At 31.4% G+C, this 13948-nt stretch overlaps 4 protein-coding genes across 4 annotated transcripts; 1 reads left to right on the top strand and 3 right to left on the bottom strand. All coding sequences in view use genetic code 12, as the record gives it.

The window, feature by feature from the left end:
* Positions 1 to 86: 86 nt before the first annotated feature.
* Positions 87 to 1796, bottom strand: KRE62 (Kre62p; the record flags this gene model as incomplete). The annotated part of the gene is made up of 1 exon (XM_049406771.1): positions 87 to 1796. The coding sequence occupies one exon, from the start codon at positions 1794 to 1796 to the stop codon at positions 87 to 89; it is 1710 nt and encodes a 569-aa protein (XP_049263740.1).
* Positions 1797 to 2468: 672 nt separating this feature from the next.
* Positions 2469 to 3377, bottom strand: SEC14 (phosphatidylinositol/phosphatidylcholine transfer protein; the record flags this gene model as incomplete). Its single annotated transcript, XM_049406770.1, has 1 exon — positions 2469 to 3377. One exon carries the CDS (start codon positions 3375 to 3377, stop codon positions 2469 to 2471), a length of 909 nt encoding a protein of 302 aa, XP_049263739.1.
* Positions 3378 to 4710: 1333 nt separating this feature from the next.
* Positions 4711 to 8232, bottom strand: BUD2 (Bud2p; the record flags this gene model as incomplete). Its single annotated transcript, XM_049406769.1, has 1 exon — positions 4711 to 8232. The coding sequence occupies one exon, from the start codon at positions 8230 to 8232 to the stop codon at positions 4711 to 4713; it is 3522 nt and encodes a 1173-aa protein (XP_049263738.1).
* A 1718-nt stretch (positions 8233 to 9950) lies between these two features.
* NAM7 (ATP-dependent RNA helicase) lies at positions 9951 to 12938 on the top strand (the record flags this gene model as incomplete). Its single annotated transcript, XM_049406767.1, has 1 exon — positions 9951 to 12938. One exon carries the CDS (start codon positions 9951 to 9953, stop codon positions 12936 to 12938), a length of 2988 nt encoding a protein of 995 aa, XP_049263737.1.
* Positions 12939 to 13948: the final 1010 nt, after the last annotated feature.

Genomic DNA, 13948 nt, shown 5'->3' with positions numbered 1-13948 from the left:
TCAGTAATCTTCTTTCTACCTGATAATACAAAAGTGCCTGAAATGTTGCAATGTAATGTTGTAGGCTTCTGATTGGTTGTAACTTACTAATGATGTAAGCAATCATTTTCAAGTGAATTTTTTGGTTTATGAAACCCTGCCAAGGACCAACTTGTAATTCTTGAATCTTCATATGCTAATCTATGAGATTCAATATAATCATGAGTAGGATAATCTTGTGGATCACATGTTAATTCTATTGAATCTTGAGGTTGATATATTCTAATATAATCAATCTCAAATATTGCTGGTAATTGTAATTTATTTAAATCTAAATTATTATTCCATTCTCTTGATAATCCCATATTTAAAATTAATGACATTGGTTCTTTTGAAATCTGTCTCCATCCAATATATTCATTTGGATGTAATGCATTTGATTTAATTGTAAATGTAGGGATATCATCAATTGAAAATTCAATATAACTATCATCATTCCCAAGACTTTTATATTCCATACTAAACTTTTGAAATTGATCTCTCTTTATATCAGTTGCCAAACTAACCGATTCTTGATAAAAAGTTCCAATATCTTCTCTCACATACGTCAAATTCTTATCCTTAATATACACATAATCATAATCTGGTCTCCACCATTCATCAAATGGAGCCAATTGTAATGTCTGAACTCCCAACATTTTTCCATCCTTATATAATCCTTCAATAATATCAATTTCAGGAGCACCTCTCCCCACCCCGACACTCGGATGATCTTCTCCTTGACATACACATTTACTCAATCGTTGTCCTGGCAAATAGGACATTCCTTGATTGCGTGAAGATTGATTGGGTGTTATACCCAAATCACATTCATTATAAGTATATGGCCAAATCCCATCACTTGTAGCAAGATATCCCGGTCTTGCTAAATTACCTAAACTCCATACAGCTGGCCATAATCCATGTATGACTTGTTCATAGGGGAGTTTTGCGGAGACTTCTACTTTGACTTGTTTGTTAAAACATAGTTTATTCCAAGATTGAATCATCCCGGAAACATATCCTGTATCATTACTACCTGGCGGAAAATTCTTTTGCAAGAATGTTATCTGTAGTGATCCGTTTCTTGTAGTAACCATAGTTGGATCATAGACTTCCAAATCTTGCGTGGCGAGATAATATAAATCCATCGCCGTAAAGAATTGATCATCACCTTCATGAAATGTTCTTCCTTCAGTATTGAATTCATCTGAAAACACTAATTTCCATTCTCCTTGTTCATATGCCTCCTTGGGGGTATCAGGGTCAATTAACGGTTTTAGTGCATTTAATTTCCCATATTTATATCTAGTCAATTTTTCAATCTTTTGACCATTGCGAACTGGATCATCAATTACCATATTTGTTTGGATTATGAAAATCAGGGTAGATATCAATATTAGTGATACAATAATAAATGAAAAAGTGATTCGAAATACAAAATTCAAGTTTTCCCAAGTATACAATAAACTCTTATTATTTGCATCCTTCAGTTCAACATCATTTACATCCATTAAACCTTCATCAAGATAATAGAATGGATTTTCAAGGAATTTGAATTGTGCAGAAGATATCGGATCACTAGATTTATCAGATAGTGAAAAATATCGTGAGTCAGACTTTATTACGAAATTGTTATATTCATCACCATAATGGGTAAGGATAATGCTAGGATCTGTATTTACTGAATCGGTCGTGGAAGTACTGGCCGTACTATTGGTCAAAGAAAGGATTGATTTTGCTATGGAGACTACCGAGCCTCGTTTCTTTGTTGACATATGTTCGAATGTTCTTATTGAAGGAATAAAAATAACTGAAACATGTTTTAATAATTTTTTCAACGTTTTGAAAGAGGTACAAGAATGAAATTAGGATTAAATTGGTATTCTAAATTTGTTGTTATAATTGCCGCAAAATTTTAGAATGTTTTTTGTTTAAGGAAATTTTGCAACAATAAATTAAACTTAAAATGACTGTAAAATATAAATTATAAAATTACTATAAAAATTAAAAGAATCACGAAACAAAAAAAACATTAATTATCTATTATTAAAGAATACTTTGATATCCATTATGGTACTGAAAAATTCTGATCAAATGGATTGCAAAATGAAGAAAAACGTATTAGATGGGATGGAATGAACAGACCCCCCCCCATGTCGATTGAACGAAAATTAAATTAGTGCGTCTTGGCATTAATTTTTTCTTCGCTCTGCCTGTCTTGGTCAGGGAATCATTAGAGGGTAGTACGAGGGGTAGTACCACGATCGTAGTAAAAAATACAAAGAAAAAAAATTTAACAATAGTTTCTTACACCGCGACGTAATTATAAAAAAACAAACACAAAAACTTTAGATACGTTCTTATGCATATAATCTCTATTGACTCTCTCTCCACCCCTCACCTCACTCCTCGCGCCTCTTGTCTTTGCATATACACAATTCTCAAGATTACAACTGGAATGATCTTGGAGCTTCACCTTCTGGACCAATAAATTTAGGATCTCTCCAAGGACCAACATCATTTAATAATAATTCAGAATCAGTAACTTGAGATAATCCACCAAATTTAACTGGTAAATTTTGAGGAGGAATTTGTTTTAATAATTCACTTTGATAAGATGAACCTAAGATGAAAATCTTAGAAACAGTAACTGGATCTAAGAATGGTTTAAATAATTTGAATGCAGTTGAGAATCCAAATGGTGCATTGATTAAATAAAATTTACCCATTCTTTCAGGATAATAATCTTGACCAATTTTTGAAGCTTCTTTAACATAACCAATAACATTATATGCAGTTGTGATTGAAATACCTTTAAGATCTAAAATAGTACATGAAGTTTCTACTAAATGACCAGCTTTTCTAGAACATGCAGGTAAACGATATTCAACCATTGATTCATATTCCCAAACCAAATTCTTTAACATTCTTTCTTGAGTAGTAATTTTTAACATGGCATTTAAATCAACTCTTCCTAATTCTTCATAATAAACTGGACGACCATCTTTATCAGTCTTATGATAATATTGGGGATACATACTAGCAACAATTGGTTTTTCTTCATAATGGAAATCTTGAAAAATTGTATTTACACCAAATTCTGTTCTCCAATTTTCACAACTTATAAACATTTCTTTAGCTAATTCTAAATTAAACTTTCTTGCTCTAAGGAAACGTAATAAAGATGGATCATCTAATCTGTCAGTATAACCTAATTCTGTTAATGCTTTACGGAACTCTTCTAAGATTTGTTTTTGTTCTGCAGTTAAACTGGAAGTATAACCAGTTTGATCAGTTGGAGCATTGATTTGAGGATATGACGCTAAGATTTCTTCTTTGGATACGGTGGTCATCATGTGTATGTTCTATGTTCTATAAAAAAAATATGATAGTATTATTATTATTGTCTGGTATTAAGTGATAGGTAGGTTGCGGTTGTTGGGGGGTGTGGTTTGATGACTTGTGTGTTGATTTGTATGAAATGTGTAACTATAATTTTTTTTTTATTTGAAAATTTAATGGACAAATACAAAAAAAAAAAAGTTTTAGGTTGACCGACAAAAGTATAATTTTTATTAAACGTGTATTTTAGTTTGTTATTAAATAGGAGTGAGTGAAGTGTGGGCAGTGCGTGTAAAATATGCCAACTGTCTTTTTTTAATTGATTTTTGATTTTATCAATTGAATTCAATATGAAAACTATAAGTTATCTAACAAAGATTGAATTATATAAAGAGAAAGAAGAAGTGGAAGTTAAATAGCAAAGTTCTTTTTTATATAAAACGTTAAAACGGTGCTTCTATTTCCCGATATCGAATTTCTTTTTTACATTTCAGTTTTTTACACGTCACACTACCCAGTACTAGTCATCGTGATTCCCTCATCCCCATCAGCCCCCTACCCTGTGTTTATCTTTTTATCATAAAACACGTCTTGTTGTTTATTGCATTTCTATAATTGTTCAATAGGACTGTCTGAGTCGAATATACCTGAACGCTGTCTATGTTACTTAACGTCAATTGACATTGGTTTATGTCAGTTTGGTTCTCTCTTATCTAGACATCAGACGACATTTAATTTTATCTTCAATTACACAAAGTTTCTTTTTCTTTTCATAGCGGACGACATTTATTATTGAGACATTTATTACAAAGTTTATATTGCCGATACAGCCGACGATCATCCCACGCATCCCCAACCCCAGCCACTCGAATCATCACTTCGTTCTATCAAATACTCGAGAGTTGCTATGAGAAATTTGCCACCTTGAAGATTTCCTTCGAAGTTCTCCATGTTTATTGATAATCTTTATCGCGGAAAACATCTTTAGCGGATTGCTTGTATTTTTTTTTAAAATAAAATTGACGGTTTAAGTAACATTGCAGATTGCTTGGCTTGGGGAGATCTTAAAGCACATGCTTGGGATCTCAGTAAGTACACGTGAAAGAGTTGGAAAGCAGCGCAACAGTTGCACTGCCCTGTAATCCAATTGATGACTCGAAACAAAATCATTCATCCCTTAGAGGATAACAATAATAATTTGTTGCTTTTCGGTTATTTATTTTTTCGCAACCATTTTTAACTACAATAAGTTGCAAAAAAATTGCAAAATCATCTCAACAATTATTGTTCTAATAAAAATACGTAAATTACAAACATTATCTATCTAAGTATCTCTCTACTTACACTCTAACTCTTCCTTAACCATTTCTTAAATGGATTCTTTGAATTATTCTGCTTAGCAAAACTCCCCAAACTATGAGCACTAAAACTCATACTAACTCTACTTCCAATCTCGTTTCCAAATCCATTATTACCATTACCATTAGTCCCGCCACTATCAATAGTTGAACCTGTACTTTGTTGCGGGAATTTCAATTTCAAATGACTCAAAGAATGATGATCGGTTAATTTCTTATAATTATTCCCTGATCCATGATTCAAAGTTGGATCCATGATTGAAACTAGACAATTTCTATTGGTATCCAAATAACATCTATTCAAAATATCATAAGTGAAAGCTTCCCATAATTTCTCCAGTTTATAATTTTTACAATATTCAGGAGAATCTAAATAATTTTCAAGTTGTTTAATTTTCATCATTAATTTCATACTTTGTTTTTGAATATCTTTAAGGGTGATATTTGATTTTATGAATGAAAAAATATCTTCAGTTGATCCTGATCCACATAATGACTTTATGAATCCTTCTGTTTCGGCATCACCGGTTAATTCTAAAAATTCTGATTTTTCAAATTCTAATGACCCGATTTTATATACATTTTTCGCTTCATTAATTGAAATATCACTATTTGGACGAAGTTGGTTAATGCCATTCTGTCGGTTTAAATCAAGGGATGAGGAAATACTACTTGCAACTTGGGATGAAACAACTGGTGAACCTTGATATTTACTATAATCCAATAAATGAATGATTTCAGTCAATCTTAAACATTTATCAATTAAATATGGTGTAGTGGGTAATTCATCCGATTTCGATTTATCTAAACCTAAATCAAATCGTTTAACTTCATGAGATAAATCAAGGATTTTGGGATTAAAATCATTCTTTCTTCCCGTTATTTTATCAAAATAATCATAGATTTCCGATTGATGTTTTTGTAAAAAAGTATTCATTTTAGTCATGTATGGTTCTTTATGAATACTAAATTCAGTTCTATTAGCAAGATTTAGCAAAACTTTAGCTAATAATGTTAATGTTCTTTGTATACTTCCAGTTTGATGATTTTCTGTCAAATAAAACAATTTTGGATTTAAAATTGCTGGACAGAAAAATCGAAGGAATATAAATGCACTTAAACAATTCAATGAAGTTGTCTTGTCATCAGGTTCACAATTTAATTCAACTTTATTTCTAAAATTAGCTAATTGAGTCTTTATTTGTCGAGGTAAATCATTGGAAGTTGTATATATTTTATTCCAAAGTTCTTCAGAATAATTATATAAATTATTATAATTAGTTTCAATCATTTGTTTAATTTTGATTTCTCTTGCTTGTTCAGTATCTGAATCCACATCCGAATCGCTATCACTATCATCATCATCTTCCGCTTCTCCATCAAGATACATTGATTTCCCTCTTCTTTCAGCTCGTTCTTGTAATCTAACATATCTTGGATCAACTTCACAATTCTTATTCTCTTGATTCAATTTGGCAAAAAAATCACCAAACACTTTTTCCAAATACTCTTGACCAATTCTAAGATTATATTTCTCCAAAGATTTAGAAAAGATTGAACTTCCTCTAAATAAAGTATTAAATACATTATGTTGAGTAGCTAAGACTTTTGGTTTCTCCTCGCTATTTCTTTTAGATTGATGATAATAACTTCTTCTCGTAATTTTATCAACATTAACCAATTCAAATTCCATTAAACTTTTAAACCATTTTTCTTCCACCCCTAAACATTGGAAAATATCTAATAATATAACACTATATCTCTCCAATTCTTGAGGCGGTATTCTTTCATTACAAAATTTGATTAAAGGTTTCATCGGAGCATTAATTAACATGTTTTCCAATGGTTTGAATTGATTTGGTGGTAAGATATGACATTCTTTTAATTTTGCTTTTACTAATAATTTCCCAATCGGTAAATTATTGGTATCATAGATGGTTAATCTTACAATATCACTATTTGAAGTTGAATCCAAAGCACTAGTAGCCATGATTGTAGAATTTGATCCCACTTCTTTAATCAAAACATCAGGAGTAACATATACAGTTCCAATGATTTTATCAGTATTGGAATAATTTATATTCAGATATGTTGATTTTTTAATCAATATATGAATCATTTGAGTTGAGATTGGTAAATCAGTCAGAAATTCTTCTTTCCAGAATGGATTTAATGTATGATTGACAGCAACTGTTCTTGACCAAGGATATCCCCACATCCTAACTTCTGCATAGATTTTCCCTTCACTTCTGGTTGGATTATTCTCTTGATCGAATTTTGCTTCAATAATATCAATTGATACTTTTTTAGATACTCGGAAATACTCTTTGGTAAATTCATCAAGTTTTGGAGGAATTGGAACTACACCGACGGGTTCGGTATTTTCCTTCCCAATAAATTTTGTATCTGGACCAAATGAACCAATATATTCTCGTTTAGCAAAGTAATTTAATCCAACAAACCAATCTTCTAAATCTATATGTAATGGGAATTCAATTAAAATTCTTTGATTATTAGGAATAATTTTCCCATCTCTAGTTAAGAAATTATATTGAATATCCCCACCAATTGAAGATCTTAACATATTACTATTATTATTATGTCTTAATTCCTTTAAAATCCCAATAAATAATACATTTGAATTATTAAAAATTGAATGATGAATTTCTCTAATTTCACTTGACATAATTGATTTAATATCAATTGAATATAATAAAGTTCCATCTAATTCACTTATGAAATTTAATATTCCACTTGAATTTAAAGCACCCATAGCATAAAACCACCCTTCATTAATAGAATCACTATTTGCCAATTGTGTTTGAGAATGACTATCTAATCCATTCTTATCATCTATTTTAGGTTGATAAATTGGTGCTTTAGGACCAGCGACAATATTTAAGTTTTTATGTTTAAGTGGAATTGGACCAAATACTTTAAATCGACATACTAATAATTCTGATTGAGTAGGACGTTGTTCAGATTTATTTTCACAATACCATTTCTTACCTAAACCTTCAGGTTTTAAATTTTGCCATACTATTAAAGTACTTAATAAACAACCAAAATTAGATCGTGAAGGAATCTTGATATATAATTTATCATTTTCAAATGATTTAATAAAAATAACTGGAGGCGAATCTTCATTATCATCTGATGATCCACCATTACCACCACCACCACCAATAGCGTGATTATTATTTGATTTTTTTGACAGGAGTAATTTTCTTCTTGTACTTGTAGTTTGTTGTTCTTGTTGTTGTTGTTGTTGTTGTTGTTGTAGAGTAGTAGGTGCAGTTGGGTATATTTGTACATAACAAGACTGTAAAGACTTTAATAAAACATAATGTGATTGATTTTCATCAACTGATATTAATTGTCCTTCATTAGTGATAATTAAAGTTAATATAGGAATCCAATTAATTGAATCAGTAGATATAATAAAGTTATTACCTATGAATGTACCTTTGTCTCTTAATATGATTTTGTGATATGGAGATGGATATTTCATGTTTATTGGGATGTACTGGGTAATGATTGTAATGAATGAAGGATATGATGAGTTTGAGATATGTAGATTTAAACTAAGTGTAAGATAAATTAAAAAATAAAAATTTAATTTAAATTGAAAAGAACTTTAAAATAAAAATGATTCAATGTAAACTAATAAACCCAAAAAACTTTAAAAAGGAATGTGTGAGATGATATATAATGATTTAATATGGAAACTAATAATTGCTAATAAAAAGGTTAAAGAAATAGTTGTCCTTCTAGTGAGTTAATGGAAAAGATGTTACAAGTTACACGTTATAAAAATTTTTATTTGATTTCGTTTGATAATAAGTTTTTATTATTTATTTATTTATTTATTATTTTATTGTTTCGTTTAAAAAAATTTTATACTCGTCTGTCTCTCTTTCTATTAATTAAATTTTTTAGATTTATACTGGAGTACAGTAAAACAACCTTTTTATCCAAAGGGGGGGCATATTAGAAAGCAAACAATAGCTATGTTGTTTTAAATAAATGGTACAATATCCAACTACTATACGACCTTAACAAAGACCATTAGGTAATTTAGTTTATCGCAAATCTAAAATCTTTACAAAATCTATGACACAAAAGATGAGTTTTTCCTCATTGGGAAGCAATTGTTTCAGAAACAATAGACTTAAACAAACGTTTAAAAAAAAACAGGTACCAATAGAATAATTGGGAGTTACAATACAAACTTGTATGCGACACAAATGCAAAACTGCAAAAAAGTTAAATTACGTAACCAAGAAGACTTCATCATTTGCCTCAGTTGACAAGAGCCAACTAAATTTAAGATGATCCACGTAACCTTAGATCTTTATTTACAGTACTCAATTTTGGAGGAGAAGCGAGAATGATCTGTTAGTATTCAAGAACATCTTCCGAAAATCCTCCAATAATCCTCGTGCAACCAAGCATTCTTCAAGCTTTGTGCTCTACTCAAAGCCCTTTAAGCAATGGAATACTTAATCAGCCATAGAAATGTTCCTGCGCATGTCCTTATTGGTAACTGTCAAAAAAGTTCTTCGTACTGTGAAACTGCTATTACATAACCACTAATAAAATATAAAGGGAATGAAAATCATTCTAAATACTCGATAGAGACTTATCTGCAATGTGAGTCAATCATAGAATCAGATCCTTTTCGCGCTACCAAAATATCTGTTAAATCTTTTCCGGCTACCAAATGTAACACCTAAAGCCCGGCCAGAATCTCAAAGCTTTACAATCAATCCAAAAAATCTACGGGGAACCGGTCGGTATAAAACTTAGTTCATTATTTGATCACTTTCGTTACTCTAATCTAGGATAGCCCCCTATAAACAAGAAAATGTGGTTCTTTTTATCAAGGGTCTTACTGTGGATCAGAAAAAGAAAGGCACATAGTGCAAACAAATTGTCGTGTGCTTACCAATCTCTCACAACAAAATTTTTTTTATTTTTTCTTTTTGAATTTTTTTTTATTTATTTTGATATGTTCATCTATCATCACATTCAACATTTCAAGAAGTAATTTGATTCCAAAGGAGTTTTATAATAAAGGGAGAATACAACTAGACTATTCCATCTACTATTAAACTATTCACAAATGTACTAAATTAGTTTTAAAACCTAAAAACAAAAAATACTTCTAGATAACCCCACCGCCTTCCTTTCAAAAACCAAAAAAAAAATTAGGAAAACAAAAAGACAATGAGTAATTTACTTTTTCAAAGTTTTAATAGCAATGGGATTGATGATTTATCATCTGCAGCTACTTTCTCAAGCGCTGCTTCCGTTAATGGATCTGATAATGATTCAGATAATGCCACTATAAACCAAGATGATTTTTTACCTGGTCATGGCGCTGAGCATAGCCATAGTCATCACCGTGATGATATTACTAATGATATTGATTCAGATAATGAATCACTTAAAGTCGACGATATGTTTGATGATGAACCACGTTATGATCATGAATGTTCATATTGTCGAGTTCATACCCCAAGTTCACTTGTCAAATGTAATACATGTAATAAATGGTTTTGTAATGCCAAAACAAACTCATCAAGTTCCCATATTGTGACTCATTTAATTATGTCTCGACATAATCAAGTCAGTACCCATGAAGAATCAGATTTAGGTGCTACCACGTTAGAATGTTATAATTGTGGAAATAAAAATGCATTCATATTAGGATTTGTAAGTGCAAAACAAGAATCAGTTGTGGTTATATTATGTCGATTACCATGTGCAAGACAAAAAGATATGCATTGGGATACAACCCATTGGCAAGCCTTGATTGAAGATCGTCAGTTTTTATCTTGGGTTGCCCCTCCACCACCTGAAGATGATTTAATTAATGCAAAATTAATCACCCCTCAACAAATTTCAAAATTAGAAGCACAATGGAGATTGAACCGTGATGCTACTATTAATGATCTCGAGAATAATGATGTCGAGGAGGAAGAAGTGTTGCCGATTTTGATGAGATATAATGATGCTTTCCAATATCAAAGATCGTTTGGACCTTTGGTTAAATTAGAAGCTGATTATGATAAGAATTTAAAAGAATCTCAAGCTTTAGAACATATTCAAGTCAAATGGGCCCTTGGGTTAAATAATCGTCATTTGGCAAGTTTTACTTTATCTACTTTTGAAACCAGTGATTTGAAAGTTGCAGTTGGTGATGAAATTATTTTAAGATATAGTGGGAATCAAGGTGATCCTTGGGAAGGTAATGGATATATTTTAAGATTGCCAAATGCTTATCAAGAAGAATTCACCTTGGAATTAAACCCATCTAAAACTACCCCGCCAACTGATTTAACTACTGATTTTACTGCTGAATTTGTTTGGAAAGGTACGTCTTATGAACGTATGCAACAAGCCATGAAAGATTTCGCCACTGAGGAAGAATCCGTGTCTTCATACATTTATCATAAGTTATTAGGTCATGAAGTTGAACCTATTCAATTTGATATTGAATTACCCAAGCGATTCTCCCATCCTAAATTAACCGAATTAAATGCATCTCAAACAAATGCAGTCAGGGCCGTTTTACAAAGACCTTTGTCCCTTATTCAAGGTCCTCCAGGTACTGGTAAAACCGTAACATCAGCCACTATTATTTATCATTTATCAAGATTAAATAAACAAAAGATTTTAGTTTGTGCTCCTTCTAATATTGCTGTTGATCATTTAGCGGCAAAATTAGATCTTTTGGGATTAAATGTTGTTAGATTAACTGCAAAATCTAGAGAAGATGTTGAAAGTTCAGTAAGTCATTTAGCCCTTCATAATATCGTCAATGCTACCGCCAAGGGTGAATTAAAAAAATTAATTAAATTAAAGAGTGAAATTGGTGAATTATCAATTGAAGATTCCAGAAATTATTTAAAAAATTTACGTACCAGTGAATTAAAAATCTTAAATAAATGTGAAATTGTATGTTGTACATGTGTTGGAGCTGCCGATAAGAGATTATCACAATATGATTTCAGAACTGTTTTGATTGATGAAAGTACTCAAGCTTCCGAACCCGAAATCTTAATCCCAATCGTCAAGGGAGCCAAACAAGTCATTTTAGTGGGTGATCATCAACAATTAGGTCCAGTTATTTTGGACAGAAAAGCGGCCGATGCAGGTTTGAAACAATCCTTATTCGAAAGATTGGTCTTTTTGGGTCATGTACCTATAAGATTGGAAGTTCAATATAGAATGCATCCATGTTTATCTGAATTCCCAAGTAATATGTTTTATGAAGGGTCATTACAAAATGGTGTTACTTCTGATGATCGATTATTAGAAGATTCAACTTTCCCTTGGCCTGTCATTGATACTCCTATGATGTTTTGGGCTAATTATGGACGTGAAGAATTGAGTGCAAGTGGTAATTCCTATTTAAATAGAGTTGAAGCCATGAATGTTGAAAAAATCATTACTAAGTTATTTAAAGATGGAGTTTCCGCGCTGCAAATTGGGGTTATCACTCCTTATGAAGGTCAAAGAGCCTATTTAGTTCAATTCATGTCCATGAATAGTACATTATTAGATAAACGTGATCAATATCTCGAAGTTGAAATCACCAGTGTTGATGCGTTCCAAGGTCGTGAAAAGGATTTCATTATTTTGAGTTGTGTTCGTGCCAATGAAGCTCAAAGTATTGGATTCTTGAGTGATCCAAGAAGATTAAATGTCGCATTAACAAGAGCTAAATATGGTTTGATTGTCTTGGGTAATCCAAGAGCCTTATGTCGTAATCGATTATGGAATCATTTATTGGTTCATTTCAGAGAAAAAGGATGTCTTGTTGATGGTCCTTTGGATAATTTACAATTATCAATGGTTCAATTAAACAATACAAAGGGTAATTATCGCCCAGGACAAAAACCACCTAAATTTGGAGCACCTTCAACTAGTTATTCAGTAACTGATTTTGATAGTGCAAGTATTGTCTCATATGATAATAGTGCCATTAATGGTAATCGACCATCTAATAAAATCCGGGAAGAAATGTGGCCAAGTTTGAATAAATCAGTTGGTGATGCTTATGATGCTAGTAATACTTTATCGGCTAACTTTTATAGTAAATTGAATGCCTTGAATGGGAATTATGAAGGTGGAAGATATAATGTTGAGAATATTGAAGATGATATTCGTAGTATTACTGGGTCGTTTGCGGCTGGATTTAATTTTTAGGTCGACGGGTGGTGATTCACACTAAAAGAAAGAAAGAAAAAAATAGTGTCGTGTATAGTAAGAACCATTTTATATTAACGTTTGTAAATTTCCAATAGAGAGAGTGTATAGTTTTATTAATGTAAATATTTGTAACTTCATATGATAATTTTCAACACAGCCTGTATTTGGACAATCGATTCTTCCATAGGATATCAAAGACCGAGGGATATACTAGGGAACTGACGCGATACAATCAGGTTTAATGCCTGAACATTAGACGGCATTTGAGGTACGGCACTTACGACAAGTTGCTTGGAGACAAGTATAACCGAGTTAACTTTAGTTGCTACCTTAGAATCAGAATAAAAATGCAGGTACGTTTTGAAGTTCCTATAATTCAATTGGTCGTTCATTCATGCATGAAATTGTTTGATGACGCGTAATTATGAGCTTCGGGAGACTAAGAGACAATTCTATGTTTCACAAAGCCGTAGAATATGCAACTTACAAAAAATAATCTAATTAGTTGATTTAAGATTCAACATGCAAAATAAATTTCCTAACGATCTCTATTGTGGAACAAAGGATAGATATGTGCAAAGTTGATCCAGGAGTACAATATTAAGGAAACTGACTTGGTACCAAACTGATTAAAAAAGAAAAAGTGTCGTATATTTTATGTGGGAGGAAACTGCGACTAGTGACACGAGGGTCAAAGAAATTTGATTAATTAAAAAATAAACTTGACAGGAAAGCGAAAACAATTGGAAATGTAATTCCGACAATTGAATCATTTTGTAATTACATTTTCTATTAACAATGGAATTTACTCAACAATTTCATACACACGAAATACCAACCATAATTACAAATGTAAGCTTATGCACGTGATGATTTATTTTAAGGTACAAATCAGAAAATGTAAGATTTCTAGTTACTGGTTGACTAAAAACATAAGGGGGATTTGCTTATGTTCGAAACGACAGAAAGTAGTGCCGACTTACTTAAAAAATAATCGTGAGTCATGA

This window comes from Hemisphaericaspora subhashii (genome assembly GCF_019202705.1).
Source record: "Hemisphaericaspora subhashii strain CBS 10753 chromosome Unknown scaffold49, whole genome shotgun sequence".
Taxonomy (NCBI): Eukaryota; Fungi; Ascomycota; class Pichiomycetes; order Serinales; family Debaryomycetaceae; genus Hemisphaericaspora; species Hemisphaericaspora subhashii.
This window is presented reverse-complemented; position numbering and strand designations above follow the sequence as displayed.